Below are 22,341 nucleotides of genomic sequence, written 5' to 3' on the forward strand. Positions count from 1 at the left end.
CATGAGAGCGGATTGATTTGTGATTCTGATTATGTCAAGAACTTGGTTATAAATATAATGGAATTTTCTTATTCATTTTTGGTGGTATCTCAGTTCATTCTATTATTTTGTGTTGTTGGTTTGAGACAAAGCTAAAGTTTCCTAAAAATGATAGAACATGACATATCCATGCACACATGCATTTCATGCATTCATGCACAAACAGGTACACCAGATGGTTTTCTTGTTTAACTGATCAAGTTTTCTGTCAACAGCAATTGCACCTCCACCTACACATCGCTACAATACAAGGGCTAATCATTCACTGCTAATGGATCAACTAAGGGACGATCTTATTCAGATGAGGACTCAGGTTACTGCTCAGATGGCTCAGTTCATGGAAGTCATGCAAGGCATGGCTGATCGCCAAGAAGAACTCAGAATTAGAATGGATGCAGTTGCTCATACTGTAGTGAACCCTCCACAGAGGAACCCCGCTGGTATTCATATCAACGATGAACCTGTGAACGGAGGGCTTGGTGTGATTCCTCCTGCTACCAATCAAGGTAATCCTCATGGGCCTCCCCAGCCCATTCCTGAAGGACAAGCCACACAACAAATCAGAAGGGCTGCTGCCATCCCCGTGTTGGAAGAGGATCGACATGAGGATCTGTTTCCTGAAAGTGAGTTGGGATTTCCACATGATGCTGGAAGGTTGTTCAGAGGACTGGAGGAAAGGATGAGGGCCATGGAAGGCCAAGGACTTGGTATGGACATTAATGACTTGGGTTTGGTTCCTGGTGTCCGCGTGCCGCCGAAATTCAAAGTGCCAGATTTTGAGAAGTACAAGGGGAATACTTGTCCCAAGACCCATGTCCGAGCTTACTACCGCAAGATGCATGTCTATTCTGAGGATGAGGGGCTGTTGATGCATTTCTTCCAAGATAGCCTAACTGGGGCATCTTTGGAATGGTATATGAGGCTGGAAAGAGCTAGTATTCGAAGCTGGAGAGACTTGGTTGATGCCTTCATAAAGCAGTATCAATATAATGTTGACATGGCACCCAATCGCACTCAATTGCAAAATCTATCTCAGAAAGCTAATGAGTCCTTCAATGAATACGCGCAAAAATGGCGCGAGTTGGCAGCCAGAGTTCAACCACCTATGTTGGAGAGAGAAATGATGGACCTGTTCACCAATACTTTGGAAGGTCAATACTATTCTGCTTGTTCTGCATCCTCGAGTTTCGCCGAGTTGGTCATGATTGGTGAGAGAATTGAAAGTGGAATCAAGGCTGGTAGAATTCAGAATCCGAATGCTGCTAGCTCCTCCTCTGGGGTTGTTGGAAAGAAACCTTATAACGGGTTTGCCAAGAAAAGAGAGGGTGAGACGAGTGCTGCTTATTACGGTAAAGGCAAAAGCCAGGCTCATCAACAAGTGGCCGCCGTGACTATACCGAATGTTCCATTTCAGCAACATCAGCAACGAGGGTATACTCCGCGCCAGTATCAACCAAAGGCACCTGAGAGAACTTTTGACCCGATCCCGATGACATATGCACAAGTATTGCCATACCTCCTCGACTTGAAATTGGTACAATTGAGAACTCTAGCCACTCCTGCTAAGTTGCCTCCTAATTGGGATGCTAATGCAAGGTGTGAATTCCACTCTGGAGCACCTGGGCCTAACATTGAAAACTGCAAAGCATTGAAGTATCAGGTTCAAAATCTTCTCGACTCCAAGGCCATTGAGTTCACTCCTACTCCAGGGCCTAATGTTGTTCAAAATCCCATGCCCCCTCATGGGTCTCATGCTGCAAACGCCCTCGATTGTGTTGAAGACACTCGTTTGGTTAAGGACGTGACTGAGTTAGGCTCTCTGTTGCCTTTACTGAAAGTAGAATTACTGAGAATGGGTCTATATGCTGGTTGTGGAGAATTGTGTAATGATTGCATGGCCACTTCCTCAGTTTGTGATAAAGTGAAGAATGGTATTCAACAGTTGATAGATAGTGGGTATCTACAGTTTGAGCGCGTACGACGGCCCGAGGTATTTGAGAATGAAATTAATGTGGCATCCATCCCCTACACTCCTACTAAGATCCCAATTCCTGCTAGAGCACCTCCTTTGGTTATTACATTACCTGGTCCCGTTCCGTATACTAGTGAAAAGGCAATCCCATGGAACTACGGTGGAGAGGTTTTTTACCAAAGGGCCAAGTTTGAACTTAGAACACCAGTTGAGAAAGAAGACGTCGACAATGTTGTGGGAGTTGGAAGAATGACAAGGAGTGGCCGTATTCTCAATCCTCCTCAGAATATTCACAAAGACAATACAGAAGCTCTAGCTCAAGCAAAAGGAAAAGGAGTGACAGAAGATACTATGGACCAGGGGCAAAGTTCTAATTCTGAGGACACTGTGGCCAAAGAGATGGAAGAATTCCTCAAGATCATCAAGAAGAGTGAGTATAAAGTGGTTGACCAGCTGAGTCAAACTCAATCTAAGATCTCTATCTTAGAGTTGCTCTTATGCTCCGAGACCCATCGAAATGCTTTATTGAGACTCCTAGGCACTGCCTTTGTCCCTCCTGAGATCTCAGTAAATCAGCTTGAAGGGGTTGTGTCTAATATCAATGCTGGAAATGGATTGGGATTCACTGATGCAGATTTGCCTTCTGAAGGTAGAAAACATAATAGAGCTTTGCACATATCTGTGGAGTGCAAGGGGACTATGCTATCTCGTGTTCTTGTTGATAATGGATCTTCTTTGAATGTGTTACCAAAGTCGTCTTTGATGAGGCTAGACTATTCTGGTGTTGAGATAAGGCCAAGCGAATTAACTGTGAGAGCCTTTGATGGCTCAAAGAGGTCGGTGTTTGGGGAGGTTGATTTACCAGTGATGATAGGTCCTCAACTCTTCACTATTACTTTCTTTGTGATGGATATCCACCCGGCTTACAGTTGTCTCCTGGGGCGTCCATGGATCCATGCTGCTGGGGCCGTGACTTCCACATTGCATCAGAAACTCAAATTTGCCACTCAAGGGAAGATAGTCACAATATGTGGGGAGGAAGAGCATGTGGTAAGCCATCTTGCGTCTTTCAAATATATTGATGTGGAAGGGGAGGTCCACGAAACACCTTGTCAAGCGTTTGAGGCTGTCCAGACTATCAAGATCCCTTATGTTGAAAAGAAGAAGTTGGAGGCTCCTATGTCTTCACTAAAGGAGGCCAAGGCTGTGATTGAATCTGGTCATCCTAAGGGATGGGGCCGAGTCTTAGATTTACCAATCAAGCAGGATAAGTGTGGGATTGGATATCAGTTGGGGCAGAGTTCTTCTGATGGGTCCTTCAAGAAGCCTGGAACCTTCGTTCCAATCAAGTTCTCTAGTGCTGGCATTGACAAAGATCATATCTGTGCTGCTGACAATGATACGGATAGTGACTATGATATCGAAGAATGGATCAAGCCATGTGTCCCTGGACAGAAGTCTATCAACTGGTCATCCGAGGACATCATCTCAATTGCTTTTGATCAAGAGTAATGATGTTTGTTTTTGTTTATCATGCAATAAGTCCTGTGTTCTGCCCAAGACACGGTGAACTCATGTAGGGCATCATTTGTTGTTTTTCAATGTTGAAATCATTAATAAATGGACGTTTTTGCATTCAAATATTTTGCTCCCTGTCTTTCAACTTTTTACTTTTACATTAGTTATTAATAAAAATATTAAAAAATGGCAACGTTTCTTATTCATCATCCCTCTATTCTAAAATAAAGCATAAATCATAATTCATGCAGATCCAATTCTCCTCCAAATTCTGTTGATAACGGTCTTGCTATGCCTCGTTATGACTTCGACAATCCTATCTACACCGCTGAAGAAGGGGATGAAGAGGATTGTGAACTCCCTGGTGAGTTGGCCAGATTGTTGAAACAAGAAGAGAAAGTGATCGAGCCACACCAAGAGCCTATTGAGACGGTGAATCTTGGCACCGAAGAGATGAAAAGGGAGGTTAAAATAGGGGCTTCTTTGAACGAGGGTGTGAAAGAAAAGTTGATTGGAATGTTGAAAGAGTATGCTGATATCTTCGCCTGGTCTTATGAAGATATGCCTGGATTAGATACTGATATTGTCGTACACAGGTTACCTCTTAAAGGAAACTCTCCACCGGTCAAACAGAAACTCAGGAGAACCCATCCTGACATGTCCAAGAAAATCCAGGAAGAGGTTCAGAAACAGTTTGATGCAGGTTTTCTTGCGGTAACAGTTTACCCGCCATGGGTCGCCAATATTGTACCTGTACCTAAGAAAGATGGGAAGGTACGAATGTGTGTCGACTATCGAGATCTGAATAGAGCAAGCCCAAAGGATGATTTCCCGCTTCCTCACATCGATGTATTGGTAGACAACACCGCTCAGTTCTCGGTTTTCTCTTTCATGGATGGTTTTTCTGGTTACAATCAAATAAAGATGGCACCCGAGGACATGGAAAAGACAACATTCATTACTCCTTGGGGCACCTTTTGTTACAAGGTCATGCCGTTTGGGTTGAAGAATGCTGGGGCAACCTATCAAAGAGCTATGGTGACTTTGTTTCACGACATGATTCATAAAGAGATTGAGGTCTATGTGGACGACATGATTGCGAAGTCCCATACTGAGGAGGAGCACCTTGTCCATCTGAAGAAATTGTTTGAAAGGTTAAGAAAGTTCAGGTTGAGGTTGAATCCCAATAAATGCACATTCGGAGTGAGATCAGGAAAATTGCTTGGTTTCATTGTTAGTGAGAAAGGTATTGAGGTCGATCCCGCTAAAGTAAAAGCTATACAAGAGATGCCTGAGCCGAGGACTGAGAAACAGGTTCGTGGGTTCCTGGGAAGGTTGAATTATATTGCAAGGTTCATTTCGCACCTTACAGCCACATGTGAACCTATCTTCAAGTTATTGAGAAAGAATCAGGCAATAAAGTGGGATGATAACTGTCAAAGGGCATTTGATAAAATTAAAGAATATTTGCAAAAGCCTCCAATTCTTATGTCCCCAGTGGAAGGTAGACCATTGATTATGTACTTTGTTAGAACAAGATTTGTTCTGATCAATTATCTTAGTTTTGATGATAACAATAATATGAATTTTGCTTAAGATAATATGGTACTCTAATCCAATGCAATTTCCTTTTCAGGAAATATATAAAGAGTACGCATAATTCAGCGCTCAGAAGCTTTGTCTCAAAGGGTTCAGCATGCAACATCAGAACATGGTCTGGCAAGACATCAGAAGATGGTCGAAGCAGAATCAGAACATGGGTCTATGGAAGCATCAGAAGAACATGAGATCAGAAGCACTGAAGTTCTGATGGTATCACGCTCAGAAGCACTTCAAGGTCAGAAGATCAGAAGATGCTATGCACCAAGCTGTTTGACTCTGATGATATTCAAACGTTGTATTCACAAACATCAGATCAGAAGGAAGTACAAGTGGCAGGCTACGCTGACTGACAAAAGGAACGTTAAAAGCTATTAAAGGCTACGTCAGTAGACACAGCGTGAACAAGGCTCGAGGTAGTTGACAAAAGCGTATAACATTAAATGCGATGCTGTACGGAACACGCAAAGCATTAAATGCTCTCAACGGTCATCTTCTCCAATGCCTATAAATATGAAGTTCTGATGAGAAGCAAGGTTAATGATTCTGCACAAAAACAACTCATATTAACTTGCTGAAACTCTGTTCTACTCAAAGCTCAGAATCTTCATCTTCATCAAAGCTCACTACATTGCTGTTGTAATATATTAGTGAGATTAAGCTTAAACGTTAAGAGAAATATCACAGTTTGTGATTATAGCTTTTAAGAAGCAATTGTAATACTCTTAGAATTGATTACATTAAGTTGTAAGGAACTAGAGTGATCGTGTGGATCAGTATACTCTAGGAAGTCTTAGAGGTTATCTAAGCAGGTTGTAACTAGAGTGATCGTGTGGATCAGTATACTCTAGAAAAGTCTTAGAGGGTATCTAAGCAATTGTTCCTGGAGTGATCAGTGTGTGATCAGAAGACTCTGGAAGACTTAGTTGCTGACTAAGTGGAAAACCATTGTAATCCGTGCGATTAGTGGATTAAATCCTCAGTTGAGGTAAATCATCTCTGCGGGGGTGGACTGGAGTAGTTTAGTTAACAACGAATCAGGATAAAAATAACTATGCAATTTATTTTTATCGTTCAAGTTTTTAAAGCTACACTTATTCAAACCCCCCCCCCCTTTCTAAGTGTTTTTCTATCCTTCAATTGGCATCAGAGCGCCGGTTCTAAGGTGCAAGCACTTAACCGTGTTTAGAAAAGATTCAGGAAGAGAAAAACGCTTCAGTAAAAGATGGCTGGTGAAATTGAAAAGTCTACACCTGCATCTACATCTGGCTCTGCTGAGCAACACAACGGTAACAATGGTTATACTAGACCGCCGGTATTTGATGGTGAAAACTTTGAATACTGGAAAGATAAACTGGAAAGTTATTTTCTTGGTCTAGATGGTGATCTATGGGATCTTCTGATGGATGGTTACAAACATCCAGTAAATGCCAGTGGCGTAAAGCTGACAAGGCAAGAAATGAATGATGATCAGAAGAAGCTTTTCAGGAATCATCATAAATGCAGAACTGTTTTGCTGAATGCTATCTCTCATGCTGAGTATGAGAAGATATCTAACAGGGAAACGGCCTATGACATATATGAGTCCTTGAAAATGACTCATGAAGGAAATGCTCAAGTCAAGGAGACTAAAGCTCTCGCTTTAATCCAGAAGTATGAAGCCTTCAAGATGGAGGATGATGAAGACATTGAAAAGATGTTTTCAAGATTTCAAACTCTTACTGCTGGATTGAGAGTTCTTGACAAGGGATACACCAAGGCTGATCACGTAAAGAAGATCATCAGAAGCTTACCCAGAAGATGGGGCCCTATGGTGACTGCATTCAAGATTGCAAAGAATCTGAATGAAGTTTCTCTGGAAGAGCTTATCAGTGCCTTGAGAAGCCATGAAATAGAGCTGGACGCAAATGAGCCTCAAAAGAAAGGTAAGTCTATTGCATTAAAATCAAATATCAAAAAATGCACTAACGCTTTTCAGGCTAGAGAAGAAGATCCTGAAGAATCAGAATCTGAAGAAGAAGATGAACTATCCATGATCTCCAGAAGGGTAAACCAACTCTGGAAGAGCAAGCAAAGGAAGTTCAGAGGCTTCAGAAGTTCAAAGAAATTTGAACGTGGAGAATCTTCTGATGAAAGAAGATTTGACAAGAAGAAGATCATGTGCTATGAATGCAATGAGCCTGGACACTTCAAGAATGAATGTCCAAAACTTCAGAAGGAAAATCCCAAGAAGAAGTTTCATAGGAAGAAAGGTCTTATGGCAACCTGGGATGAGTCAGAAGATGATTCAGACTCTGAAGATGAGCAGGCTAACTGAAGAGGTATTTTCTGAACTTACTAGAGATGAGTTAGTTTCCGGTCTAACAGAACTTCTGGAAGTCAAGTCTCAGATCAGTCTCAAATACAAAAAGCTGAAAAAGCTATTTGAATTTGAAACAAAGAAGCTTGAGTTGGAAAATTCTGAATTAAAAGAAAAACTTTTAAAATTATCCAATAATGTTGGATCTCCTTCTGATTCAGAAAAATCCACTCCTAGTCTAAACCATATTCTGAAAGAATATGATTTAAGTTTCAGGAAGTTCTTATCTAGAAGTATTGGCAGAAGTCAGCTAGCTTCTATGATATATGCTGTGTCTGGAAACAAAAGAGTCGGCATTGGTTTTGAAGGTGAAACCCCATACAAACTTGAACCTGTTGATGAAATGAAATTCACATACAAGCCATTGTATGATCAGTTCAAGTATGGCCACTCCCATGATATTAGGCACACTTCACATGCTCAAAGTTTTCACATAACACACACCAAAAAGCATGTGACACAACCTAGGAAATATCATGAAACTCACATTAAAAATTATCATGCTGTTCCTCCTATTGCTTACAATGTTAAACCCAAGTTCAATCAGAACTTGAGAAAATCTAACAAGAAAGGACCCAAGAAGATGTGGGTACCTAAGGATAAGATTATTCCTATTGCAGATATCCTTGGTTGCAAACAGGACAAAGCACAACATGTCATGGTACCTGGACTCTGGATGCTCACGACACATGACAGGAAGAAGGTCTATGTTCCAAGACCTGGTGCTTAAGTCTGGAGGAGAAGTCAAGTTTGGAGGAGATCAGAAGGGCAAGATAATTGGCTCTGGAACTATAAAGTCTGGTAACTCTCCTTCCATCTCTAATGTACTTCTTGTAGAAGGATTAACACATAACCTCTTATCTATCAGTCAATTGAGTGACAATGGTTATGATATAATCTTTAATCAAAAGTCTTGCAAGGCTGTAAATCAGAAGGATGGCTCAATCCTATTTACAGGCAAGAGGAAGAATAACATTTATAAGACAGATCTGTAAGATCTTATGAGTCAGAAGGTGACTTGTCTTATGTCTGTTTCTGAAGAGCAGTGGGTCTGGCACAGAAGATTAGGTCATGCTAGTTTGAGAAAGATTTCTCAGATTAACAAACTGGATCTTGTCAGAGGACTCCCTAATCTGAAATTCAAATCAGATGCTCTTTGTGAAGCATGTCAGAAGGGCAAGTTCTCCAAACCTGCATTCAAGTCCAAGAATGTTGTTTCTACCTCAAGGCCATTAGAACTCTTGCATATTGATCTGTTTGGCCCAGTCAAAACAGCATCTGTCAGAGGGAAGAAATATGGATTAGTCATCGTAGATGATTATAGCCGCTGGACGTGGGTAAAATTCTTGAAACACAAGGATGAGACTCATTCAGTGTTCTTTGATTTCTGCATTCAGATTCAATCTGAAAAAGAGTGTAAAATCATAAAGGTCAGAAGTGATCATGGTGGTGAATTTGAGAACAGATCCTTTGAAGAATTCTTCAAAGAAAATGGTATTGCCCATGATTTCTCTTGTCCTAGAACTCCACAGCAAAATGGAGTTGTAGAACGAAAGAATAGGACTCTGCAAGAAATGGCCAGAACCATGATCAATGAAACCAATATGGCTAAGCATTTCTGGGCAGAAGCAATAAACACTGCATGCTATATTCAGAATAGAATCTCTATCAGACCTATTCTAAATAAGACTCCCTATGAATTGTGGAAGAATAAAAAGCCCAACATTTCATATTTCCATCCTTTTGGATGTGTATGCTTTATTCTGAACACTAAAGATCATCTTGGTAAGTTTGATTCCAAAGCACAAAAATGTTTCCTTCTTGGATATTCTGAACGCTCAAAAGGCTACAGAGTATACAATACTGAGACATTGATTGTGGAAGAATCAATCAATATCAGGTTTGATGATAAGCTTGGTTCTGAAAAACCAAAGCAGTTTGATAATTTTGCAGATTGTGATATTGATATATCAGAAGTTGTTGAGCCAAGAAGCAACGCATCAGAAGCAGAGCTTCTCAGAAGCAAAGAATCTGAAGATCAAGTATTAGCTTCTCTGGACAATCTAAGCATTTCTGAAGAACCATCTGTCAGAAGATCATCCAGACTCATTTCTAGTCATTCAGAAGATGTCATTCTTGGAAAGAAGGATGATCCAATCAGAACAAGAGCATTCCTTAAGAACAATGCAGACTGTCAATTAGGTCTTGTATCTTTGATCGAGCCAACTTTTGTTGATCATGCTCTAGAAGATCCAGACTGGATAATTGCTATGCAAGAAGAACTGAATCAGTTTACAAGGAATGATGTTTGGGATCTTGTTCCTAGACCAGATGGATTCAATATAATCGGTACAAAATGGGTCTTCAGAAACAAGCCCAGAATGTGAAGATGAGAAGTTCTTATGTATGGGTATCTTCTGAAATAAAATTTGTTTTAAGAAGTTCTGATTGAAATCAATTAGAAATTTGTGATTCAGTTATTACTAACGTTTCATTGTCTAAGTTGATTCAGAATCTCTTTAAAAGCAAAACAGCTGTAACTGGCTATCCGGATGGCAAACACGTGTTCACTATTCCTGGACAAGCGTGCGTGCAGTTGAGGGGACGTCTACTTAGGTAACTGTGCAAATCACGTCTTTTGTCATTATTATCTCTCCTCACGTCACGTAACATTAAATGCTTTTCATCATTTACTCTCTTTCAGTTTTCTTTTTATATTCTTTCAAACGTTTCTTTTCCCTCTTATATTTCTCTCACTTTGCATTCAGTTTCTTTTTCGTTCTCTTTGCACTCATATCATAAACCCTAGCAGTTTCCAATATCTGCAACTTCATCATGAATCCATCGTCAAGCTCTGGAAATCAAGATAATGATCGGAAACAAAAGAGAAAGGCAACTGCTGAACCAGAAACCAAACCTAAAAGAGTAAGGATCACCTATGACCCTCTCAAAGTGTATCAACCTCTTGACGGTACCCCTCAATCACCTCCCTCTTCAAAGACCTCCACCACCACTTCCTTCTCATTCATCCTCTCGGAACCACCTTCTTCACCATCTGATATCTCCTCTCCTTCAACCCATCCATCAGATATTTCTTCATCTCTCTCACATCCTTTTCCCACCAGAACACCTAATCCCTATAGTGTTGTTCTTCCCGACTCCAGGTTCACTGTCAACCCTCCAACCCCTACCACTCAATCATATCTGGAGCTTTTACATTCTGATGTAAATGGCTGGTTGGAGATTCTGGGTGCTGCTCACCTTAACCATCTGGATGAGTATGCTACAAGCAACCTTTGGGATACCTTTCGTCAGGATTTTCTGGTTAGGGCTACAGACACTCAGAGAAGGATCATGTCTGAAGCTCCTGGTATTCGTGGTCTTCGGTTGGAAGTTGGTGAAAGCAGCTATCACCATCTCATCAGGAACAGAAGTGTTCTTGAGAAGAAGATACCTGCAGATGAGTTGGAAGAAGAAAATCTCTGCAGAGACATCGTGGTGTGGAAACCATGGTTCCCTGTGCTGACTGGAGATTTTCAGTGGTTGTTCAACTGGTTCAGAATGAACCCTTCTGTAAAAGCACCTCACATGGTCTTTCCAGTAGTGGTTTATCCTGCTGAAGTTGCTGGTCCTACTCCTCCTACAAACCTAGCAGCTATTCTTCAAGCGTTGGAAAATGGAACTTCTGAGCCGCCTGAACCAGAATATGCTAAGGCTACTTCTGAGTCAGACTCAGATGAGGAAATGGAAGATGCACAAGCTGGAGATCTTCCAGAAGATCACCCTGCTGAGATTGCTGTCTCTTTTGGCAGAAATTCAGGTGCCTCTTCTTCTGGTGAAACCTCAGCTCTGATGGAGACCTTGGAAGCCCTTCATCAGAATCAAGCTATGCTGGCTTCTCGTTTGGACGCCCAAGAAGCAGCCAATGCTGAGTTTCGCTCCTTCATGGCAAGGCAAGCCACAAGCACTGACGGGATTCATGATGTTCTGGCGCAGATTTTGCGTAGGCTAGGATCTTAGTCCTTTGGTCTTTGTAGTTTTCCTTCCTTGTTGCATCTGCTTGTTCCTGCATTCCTCTCTTGTAATATCTTTTGATTATAAATGAAGAGTTTCTTTGTTTTCCATTCCAGTGGTTTTATTTGTCGTTTTACTCATCTGAATAATTTGAAATATTCTTTTTGATGTTATGACAAAAAGGGGGAGAAAGATAAATGATAAATGATTTGATTAATCTATCAGTTGCTGGGTAAAGCTCCCACACTTTTTCTAACAAGAACTGCAAGTTCTATATGGTTTAAGTGTTTTGCAGGTATAAAGAAGTGAAGAGAATCTTCAAAGCAAACACAAGAAGCAAAACCATAAGAAGTGTTATTCTGTAAAAAGAATAAACTCATGGAAACTGAAGCAAGCTGAGTGCTGTCAAGCTTCAGAAAGAAGAATGGATCAGAAGCACTGATAATAGAATTTGATTCATATTTGTCTATTTGCTCTGACAAAATTCTATTTGCTCTGATACACTATTTTAGCCTATATGGCTCTGATATATATGGCTCTGATACATATCATGTGTTTTAATATACATTTTATGTTCTGACTCGTTCATGCTGACTTTTGTCGTTTAGTTTTTGTTCTGTAACATTTCAGGATGTAGAGATGCCCTGATGATGCTCTGATGATGCTCTGGTACATTCAACAATGTTCTGATACAAATCTAGCATGAAGTGATGTTGGTAGAAATTCAAGCTCTGAAGCTATCCGAGGGAAGTAGAAATCAGAAGCTGTGAATATTCCAAAGATCCAGAAAACTCAAGTTCTGAAGCTGTCCTAATTTGAAGCAGAAATCAGAAGCTGTGAATGTTCTGAAGATCAAAGAAATTCAAGTTCTGAAGCTGTCCTAGATGGAAGCAGAAATCAGAAGCTGTGAATGTTCTGAAGATCAAAGAAATTCAAGTTCTGAAGCTGTCCTAGATGGAAGCAGGAATCAGAAGCTGTGAGTGTTCTAGGGATCTAAAGAAATTCTAGTTCTGAAGCTGTCCAATGGAAGCAGAAGTCAGAAGCTATGAATTCTCTAAAGACAGAAGCTTATGTGATCGTCTCTACCGAAATAATCAGGGAAGTCTTTTATTAAAGTTCTTCGAGTATTTATTTCAGGGGGAGATTATTTATCTCAGGGGGAGATTGTTAATCTCAGGGGGAGACATATTCATATGCTTATGCTATAGCTGTGTAATTTGTCTTTTGCCGTCTGCTCTTTCTGATCGCAAATTCATATCATTTATATATGTTTTTGTCATCATCAAAAAGGGGGAGATTGTTAGAACAAGATTTGTTCTGATCAATTATCTTAGTTTTGATGATAACAATAATATGAATTTTGCTTAAGATAATATGGTACTCTAATCCAATGCAATTTCCTTTTCAGGAAATATATAAAGAGTACGCATAATTCAGCGCTCAGAAGCTTTGTCTCAAAGGGTTCAGCATGCAACATCAGAACATGGTCTGGCAAGACATCAGAAGATGGTCGAAGCAGAATCAGAACATGGGTCTATGGAAGCATCAGAAGAACATGAGATCAGAAGCACTGAAGTTCTGATGGTATCACGCTCAGAAGCACTTCAAGGTCAGAAGATCAGAAGATGCTATGCACCAAGCTGTTTGACTCTGATGATATTCAAACGTTGTATTCACAAACATCAGATCAGAAGGAAGTACAAGTGGCAGGCTACGCTGACTGACAAAAGGAACGTTAAAAGCTATTAAAGGCTACGTCAGTAGACACAGCGTGAACAAGGCTCGAGGTAGTTGACAAAAGCGTATAACATTAAATGCGATGCTGTACGGAACACGCAAAGCATTAAATGCTCTCAACGGTCATCTTCTCCAATGCCTATAAATATGAAGTTCTGATGAGAAGCAAGGTTAACGATTCTGCACAAAAACAACTCATATTAACTTGCTGAAACTCTGTTCTACTCAAAGCTCAGAATCTTCATCTTCATCAAAGCTCACTACATTGCTGTTGTAATATATTAGTGAGATTAAGCTTAAACGTTAAGAGAAATATCACAGTTTGTGATTATAGCTTTTAAGAAGCAATTGTAATACTCTTAGAATTGATTACATTAAGTTGTAAGGAACTAGAGTGATCGTGTGGATCAGTATACTCTAGGAAGTCTTAGAGGTTATCTAAGCAGGTTGTAACTAGAGTGATCGTGTGGATCAGTATACTCTAGAAAAGTCTTAGAGGGTATCTAAGCAATTGTTCCTGGAGTGATCAGTGTGTGATCAGAAGACTCTGGAAGACTTAGTTGTTGACTAAGTGGAAAACCATTGTAATCCGTGCGATTAGTGGATTAAATCCTCAGTTGAGGTAAATCATCTCTGCGGGGGTGGACTGGAGTAGTTTAGTTAACAACGAACCAGGATAAAAATAACTGTGCAATTTATTTTTATCGTTCAAGTTTTTAAAGCTACACTTATTCAAACCCCCCCCCCCCCCTTTCTAAGTGTTTTTCTATCCTTCATACTTAACAGTCCTCGAGAATTCGATGGGGTGTGTGCTGGGTCAGCATGACGAGTCCGGTCGAAAAGAGCATGCAATTTATTACCTTAGCAAAAAGTTTACCGATTGTGAATCAAGATACTCACTACTCGAGAAAACTTGCTGTGCTTTGGCATGGGCTGCTCGCCGACTGAGACAGTATATGTTGACTCACACCACTTTGTTGATTTCGAAGATGGATCCAATCAAATATATATTTGAGAAACCAGCATTGACAGGGAGGATTGCCCATTGGCAAATGATCTTAACAAAATATGATATACAATACACTACTCAGAAGGCCATTAAGAGTAGTGTGATTGCTGATTACCTTGCACATCAGCCTGTGGATGATTATCAGTCTATGCAATTTGAGTTTCCTGATGAGAATATAATGTGTGTGGCAGAGACTTCCGATAGTCGAGATCAAGAGGAAGGTCCAGAACCAGGGTCACGGTGGACGCTTGTGTTTGATGGGGCTTCTAATGCATTGGGTAATGGTATCGGGGCTGTGATTACTTCTCCGACAGGTTTTCATATTCCTTTCACAGCTAGAATTTGTTTTGATTGTACTAATAATGTGGCTGAGTATGAGGCTTGCATATATGGCATTGAGGCGGCCATTGACTTGAGGATAAAGAATCTCGCAGTTTATGGAGATTCCGCTTTGGTAATTAGTCAGATTAACGGAGATTGGGAAACACGCCACCCCAATTTGATTCCTTACAAAGAGCATGTCGTGAAATTGGCTCAATACTTTGATGAAATCACCTTTGATCACATTCCTCGAGAGGAAAATCATTTGGCTGACGCTTTAGCCACCTTGGCATCGATGTTCAAAATAAAATGGGACAATGAAGCGCCTTCAATAATAATCAAGAGGTTGGATGAGCCTGCATTCTGTGGTGTTATTGATACCGTGCCTGATGAGAAACCTTGGTTCAATGACATTAAGAAATTCCTTGAGACTCAAGAGTATCCTGAGGGTGCTTCCCTCACGGATAGGAAAACTCTGAAGAGGCTATCTGCCAAGTTCTTCCTTGCCGGAGGAGTGTTATACAAGAGGAACTTTGCTTCCGTGTTGCTCAGATGCGTGGATAGACACGAAGCAGCAGAGATCATGCGAGAGGTGCATGAAGGATCCTTTGGTACACACGCAAGTGGACATACCATGGCAAGAAAAATATTGAGAGCAGGCTACTATTGGTCGACCTTGGAACATGATTGTTTCAACCATGTCGTGGTATGTTACAAATGTCAGGTATATGCAGATAGGGTTCATGTACCTCCAGTTCCTTTGAATGTGTTGACGTCTCCTTGGCCGTTTGCTATGTGGGGCATTGATATGATCGGAGAAATTAAGCCCACCGCTTCTAATGGACACCGTTTCATCCTTGTCGCTATTGACTACTTCACCAAGTGGGTTGAAGCCGTTTCTTATGCAAACGTCTCCAAGCAGGTAGTTACTCGCTTCATCAAGCACCATATAATCTGTCGTTATGGGGTTCCTGAAAGAATTATCACTGATAATGGATCCAACCTCAATAACAAGATTATGAAGGAGTTATGCGAGAGTTTCAAGATTACGCATCATAACTCCTCCCCGTATAGGCCAAAGATGAATGGCGCAGTTGAAGCGGCCAATAAAAATATCAAGAAGATTGTGCAAAAGATGGTAGTCACTTATAAGGATTGGCATGAGATGTTGCCCTTCGCTTTACATGGATATCGTACTTCGGTACGTACTTCCACAGGAGCAACTCCCTTCTCACTAGTATATGGCATGGAGGCTATTCTTCCAGTGGAGGTCGAGATTCCTTCATTAAGGGTATTGATAGATGTGAAGCTCAGTGAAGCTGATTGGGTTCAAACCAGATTTGATCAACTGAACCTCATTGAAGAAAAGAGGTTAGCAGCCCATATGCCATGGGCAAGCCTATCAAAAGAAGATGAAGAGGGCCTTTGACAAGAAAATTCGTCCTCGACACTTTCAAGTTGGTGACCTTGTGCTCAAGAAGATCTTGCCTATTCATAATGACCCAAGGGGCAAGTGGGCTCCGAATTACGAAGGGCCTTATGTCGTAAAGAAAGTCTTCTCAGGTGGCGCCATGATCCTCTCAACTATGGATGGCGAAGACTTCCTACTCCCTGTGAATGCCGACGCAGTTAAAAAATACTTCGCATAGACCTGATCAAAGTAAAATAAAAGAAAAGGAAAGATCGGGCAAAAGAATGAAAAAGAAATAAAGTACACCCGCTAAGTTGAAAACCCGAAAGGGCGGCTTAGGCAAAAAAGGGGTCCTGGTGGATTGAAAACCCGAAAGGGCGGTCCAGGCAAAAGAGGGACAAAAAGCGAATGACTGCGTCGTGCATTAGATTCTTTGAGCATAGCCCAGTCATCACAAGTGGAAAACTCAGGAGGGTAAAAAGATCAATTCATTCGTCCATTTCGGAAAGCAAAGCAGAAGGAATATCGAAGATCTGCAAGGCATAGCAAGATTGGAACCCAATCGAATTTGTTCTTACGTTGCCATATTTGTAAATGCTATTTGTTTTCCTCTTGGTGGCCACCTCTTTAAGGGGCCACTTCCTGATGTACTCGCCTATGTTAGGCATTTCTCTTCATTAATAAAGGACATTTCACTCAAGAAAATTTCTACATCATTTTATTTTTACCGTTTTGTTTACAAAAACGTCCAGTTATTTCGATAAGCATTGCATTTCTAACATCGAAGTCTCGCAAAAAGAGCATGATCTAAAACAAATAGAATTGCTCAGAAACTTTGAGTACTTGGGATGGTGGACGAGGTAAGGCCACCACACCTGGGGCATATGTGTTTGATTTGTTTTGCAGGAATCTCCAATCATTCAGCATGGTCAGATGCCAGTACTTGCGCTTCAAGAAAGATCAATCATGCATCTCTTCTGAGATAGAGCCAAAAGTTTTCCCCTATACAGATGCCAGAGTTTATTTCTCTAGGAGTTCTCATTTAAGAGTTGAGTGCTATGCAATGCTGATTAGGGTCCCTTAGTCTTTGACGAGTATATGGGAGTTCAGAAGGGGAGGCGCAATCTCCAGATTATCAAGCTAGGTGACATCCATGTCTCTCAAGAGTTATATCAAGCCCTTTTCTCAGGATGCCCTTGGGCGCAAGGCATTCCCAAGCAAAAGTTACATACCAAGATTGACTAAGGAACCACCTGGTGGTCTCATCAGGTCGAGAAAGTCAAAAAGAATCCCCACAGAGTTCATCAAACAAAAGACTTTCTCCGGTGTTCACACGAATGCCTTTATTTGGCACTTTGCATATAGTAATCATTGCATTCGCATTGCATCCTCAAAAGCGTAGCATTTCCATGAATATGGAGCATTACATAAAGAAAATTCAAACATGCATCAATGCATAAGCCAAGTTTGTATGTGCTCTAAAGGCACAAGATAATATATTCCCAGAAGAAGTCTTGTCCTCCTCCTCCAAGGTGGATTGGATACAAAGTTAGTCCTCATTAAGATCATGTTTCATTGGTCAGTTTTCCACTTGCCGTGTTCAATAAAGTCTAACTAAGGTTAGCAATTTGGTTGAGTCGTCTAAGGATGGTTCTTCCTTGTGGAGTCACGCTACGGTTGTGTCTTCTTTTCAAAGTCTAACTAAGGTTAGCAATTTGGTTGAGTCGTCTAAGGATGGTTCTTCCTTGTGGAGTCACGCTACGGTTGTGTCTTCTTTTCAAAGTCTAACTAAGGTTAGCAATTTGGTTGAGTCGTCTAAGGATGGTTCTTCCTTGTGGAGTCACGCTACGGTTGTGTCTTCTTTTCAAAGTCTAACTAAGGTTAGCAATTTGGTTGAGTCGTCTAAGGATGGTTCTTCCTTATGGAGTCACGCTACGGTTGTGTCTTCTTTTCAAAGTCTAACTAAGGTTAGCAATTTGGTTGAGTCGTCTAAGGATGGTTCTTCCTTGCGGAGTCACGCTACAGTGGTGTCGCCTCTTCTTCAAGTCTAACTACGGTTAGCACTCTCCTTTTCAAGTCTATCTAAGGATAGCAATCTTTTCAAAGTCTAACTAAGGTTAGCAACTTGTCTGGTCCACCTTTGATACTATTCAACACCTTTGCTTTACCACAGAATGCAAATTTTGATGGTACTTTTGGGTATTCAATCCACTTTCACCCTTCATGTCTAGAATTTGTGTCGTTCGTACATTCAGGTCCAAGCAGATTGAATAGGGGCAGCTGTTGCACCCCAAAATTTGCCCACTTATTTATTCCCAAATGGCTTTCACATCACATTCATACACATACTTCATATAGGCCATTCATCCAAGGCATTCATCCATATCACTGTCACTATCCAAGAAAACCGGTGAAAAAGAGGTTCAATGTGTGGGGTATCTGTGAGCAAAAGAGAAAGATTGAGGACTTGACTGCACAACACTATTCTCATGGAAGTTCCCCTAAAGATCAGGATTTTACTCTCTCCAAGACAGGGTTCATATTAAATGATACAGGCTTCAGATTCATCAAGATCGTCAAATTAGGGTTTTCTGACCAAAGCCAACCCTGTTGACTTTCGGGTCATTGATTAATCAGAAAAATGGATGTGGAGGCAAAATATGGCTGTCTGAGAGAAAAATCATGTACTGGAGTTCATTGGTTGCAAATCGATTGAGAATCGGATCAGAGGCGGATTAATCGGGAAATTCACCTGAAACTGGAAAGAATCAGAAAAATTGACTTTTTGGTCAAAATCAGGGTCAACTGTCAAATATTGATTTTTGGGTGAAAATCGGTCAAAGAAAGTCAATGGAATGAAATAAAATCGAGAAAATGTCAAAGTTACCAAATATGGAAATTAGTTGAAAAATGAAAATTCCAAAAGTGGAAGTTTCTAAACTTAGAAAAATTCTTGAAAGGTTGAAGATTTGGTTGATTAGCTCACTTCATGCAGATATTTCACGCATCTCAAGACATTTTTTCAAGAAAGTCTCAACATGAAAGTTGCTCAAATCATGGTCCTCTACAATTCTCTAGTTGGGAGTTTTCTCATTCGATGCCTGGTTAAAGAGATAAAAGACGAGAAAGTTGGAAGAATCACATGGAAACCATATTCCATACTTAGAAAAATTTTGAGAGTTTGAAACTTGTCAAGCAGCTGACTTTGACCCCAGTTTACACACACTTCTAGGCCTCAATTCAAAACAAGGTCAATATAAAAAATGTTCATTTCATAGCCCTCTACAATATTGTAGTTGGGAGTTTTGTCAAAAGAGGTGTGAATAGAGAGATATGAAGGAAAGAAGTTTGAAGAAATTCATTTGTGCAAGTCATATCGCTGGGCAAAATTTCCAGGTCACAGGCAGCATTTTCACAAACGCGTGGCGTGCCATTTTGGAACTTAATTATAAGAAGCTACAAGTACTCATTCAACTCAATCTCAGTTTCTATGTATGCCCTTCCGTGATTTCTTCCAATTGACATCAAAACCATAGCCATTGGATATGTAAGGAACGAGTTGGAGTGACTCAAAGTCGTGACTTTACCAAGGCATATTTTGGCCAAGGTAGAGGCATAAATCCAGGGGCACGCGTGAGCAATTTATCAAACACGTGGTGGGCTATCTTCAGGTCCATGTTTAAGGAAATAGAAACAGCCATTTGATTCAAGAGTGGTGTGTATCTACTCCTTGCCATGTGTTCTCTCTAATGAGCCATAGATGATAAATTTCAAGTATATAGTGAGCGAGATATAAAGTCACAAATCCATGTCCTCGTCTAGTCATGTTTCACCTAAGTCCTTGAGGCTAAGCTAAGGCACGCGCGCGCAGAGTTTTGCAGCAACAATGCTATGAGTTTGGGACCAGTTTTCTCACACTTTTAGTCATCATTTAGAGAACTCTCCAACATCAAACATCTAGGGTTACACGTCCTCTTTAGACTGAGCCCAAGAGTGAGCCGTGTTGAGGTCCATGGCAAGAGATATATGTCCTCAAAGTTGGTATCATGGGGCATTGTTTCAAGCAAGAGCAGCTCCCACAAGTCTGCAGCATACGTAGGAAAGCACTATGCAGCTACTGAGTACACCAAAAGCATACACAAAAACTTACTCAAAATGTCAAAAACTTGTTCACTAAGCGTAAGAAAAGTCCCACTCCAACAAAGTGCACATCATACACATTCACCTCACCCTATAAAACCAGAGGCTCACCCTCATTCACGGGGACTTCACTTTTCCAAAATCACTCCCTCTTCACTTCATTCTCTCCTCACTCTCTCATCATTCCCTTCTCCCTCTTTCTCTCATCTCAACCACCTTCAACCGCCATAGCAACCAACTCCGGCCACCGTAACCGACTACACTAACCAACTCCGGCCACCACGCTTCATCACTTTCATCCTTCATTTCTCTTCGCCTTCAACCACCACAAGCCTCCATCAACACCCTCGACCTTCATCTTCCATCTATCATCCTCATCATCTTGAACCAGTTCACGCAAGATTCTCCACCACGACCGTTTTCTTCACAGCTCCGTCAAGTCCAGGATTCAAGCTAAACACTAGATTTGAGTCTATTTCTCAGTCTCCGTAAGGTTCTTCCGGAGTTGCATTCGGTAACGTCATCAAGATCTAAGGCTGGCATAGTTTTCTTTGGAGTTCCTTCCTTCAAGATTCAACAGGTAAGATTCCCGATCTCCTTTGCATTAAAAGCATGTGTTAGATCTGATATCGTCATGTTTGCAAAGTGTATGATGCGTTTGCGTTGGATGTGTGTTGTTCGTTTTGCTTAAACTGCGAGTATTTGAACACTTAAACGCGGTATATGCTTGCTATGTCTCTGGACGATTGTGGTGACGTCCTTGTGTGGCGTTTTCATGGATATTCATAATGTTAGGGCTTTTTAATTGCGTTCAGTTTGCACGTTAGAGGAAGAATTAAGGAAATTCGAGGCTGGATTCGAGATCAGCGTTGAAATCCGAGTCGAATGGTGTTGGTTTTGTGTATTTCTAGGCGCGTTGAATTGTCGCCACCGTGGGGCTCGCCGGGGAAGACGACCGGAGTTCGTCTCCGGCGTCTATGCTATATGGTCATGTTCTTTTCAGATGCGTATGTGGCGTGCATGTACTCGGTGGGGTTGCCATTATATCGTTAGTTTTATCCCTTATTCAATGATTGAAACGTGTGTTGTTGGATTCTGATTGGACGATGTGCTATTTTGTCCTTATCTCACTTAATTTATACATGACCAATTGATAACTATTATTCTGCATGTATGTGTCACGTTTCAAACAATAATGCTGAAATGGAATAAAGAGATAATAAGTGATGAATAAAAAGTGAGAATAGAATGGTTTGTGAAATGCTGGGCTGCACACGTATGGGCTTTGCTTTGTTTTTTTAGAGTTACGCTTCTGGGTTGCTAATACACCCGCGTTTCTGAATTTGGACCTGGGCGCTACGCGCTATCTGCACCCCCATTTCCTGGCCCAGTTTTTGTTTTAATTGAATTAAGCCTGTGTAGAAATGCTGATACACCTCCCCCTGTTAGTAATAAAACAAATAGATAGTTTTTTTCTTTTATTCTTTTGTGCATATTAATTGAGTTTTTCCTAAGTAAAAAATGATAGTAAGAATTGCTTTCTAGCCATTTAGAATTTTAGGATTGAATATTTGTTTCGTTTGGATTTTAATTGTTGTTTTTTTCTTTGAATTTTGATTGGGTAATAATTGATAAAAAATGCATAGTTTTTTTTCTTAGTTTTTTAATTCAAAAAAATAGTCTTAAACGTGAATAAAAATACAATATGCTTGTGAATATTTTCTTTAATAGTTTAGAGTTCTATTTCTCTTATTTTTGTGAATATTCTCTATATTTTGTAAATACCAAATGCCCTTAGGTGTTAAAACAATTTTTTTTTAGTTAATCTCCTTAGTTTTAGTTTAGATTTTAAATAGGAATTAGAATAACAATTAGATTAGAAAATAGGTTAGTTCCCCTCATTCTTTTTTTCTTTTCAACTTTAATCCATCTAATAAAAATACTTGAATAAATTCCCCATAAAAAATACAAAGAAAATACTTAAAACATTTATAAAAAAGTGAAAATCTTAAAAAGGGAATGGAAGCTTGAACACCCCTTGCTTTAGGGAATGTTCGAGTGCTTGGATCTCCCTTGCTTTAGGGTCCCATTCAGGCGTAAGTTCCCAACTTCTAAAAAACACAAACCATAGAGTAACTCGAGTTTCCCTTGCTTTAGGGATTTCCTCGAAACGCTCAAACTCTCTTCTATCTCTCGCCCTCGTGGCATTCTTAAGAACATGT

The 22,341-nt window shown here is 40.5% G+C and overlaps 1 protein-coding gene across 1 annotated transcript; it reads left to right on the top strand.

Moving 5' to 3' along the window:
- Positions 1 to 147: 147 nt before the first annotated feature.
- On the top strand, positions 148 to 15,997 carry LOC131649933 (uncharacterized). Its single transcript, XM_058919678.1, has 8 exons — positions 148 to 205; positions 255 to 3,519; positions 3,781 to 4,056; positions 4,126 to 4,303; positions 14,330 to 14,525; positions 14,583 to 15,160; positions 15,293 to 15,490; positions 15,722 to 15,997. The coding sequence occupies exons 1-8, from the start codon at positions 148 to 150 to the stop codon at positions 15,995 to 15,997; spliced, it is 5,025 nt and encodes a 1,674-aa protein (XP_058775661.1).
- Positions 15,998 to 22,341: the final 6,344 nt, after the last annotated feature.

This window comes from Vicia villosa, linkage group LG2 (assembly GCF_029867415.1).
Source record: "Vicia villosa cultivar HV-30 ecotype Madison, WI linkage group LG2, Vvil1.0, whole genome shotgun sequence".
Classification (NCBI taxonomy): domain Eukaryota; kingdom Viridiplantae; phylum Streptophyta; class Magnoliopsida; order Fabales; family Fabaceae; genus Vicia; species Vicia villosa.

Bases quoted from the DNA above. Each gene is read 5' to 3' on its own strand.
- LOC131649933 (XM_058919678.1), top strand. From the start codon at position 148: ATGATAGAACATGACATATCCATGCACACATGCATTTCATGCATTCAT. The intron at 4,057-4,125 runs GTATGCTGATAT...TGTCGTACACAG, and splicing joins TTGATTGGAATGTTGAAAGA to GTTACCTCTTAAAGGAAACT. The intron at 15,161-15,292 runs GTGCATGAAGGA...TACAAATGTCAG, and splicing joins CAGCAGAGATCATGCGAGAG to GTATATGCAGATAGGGTTCA.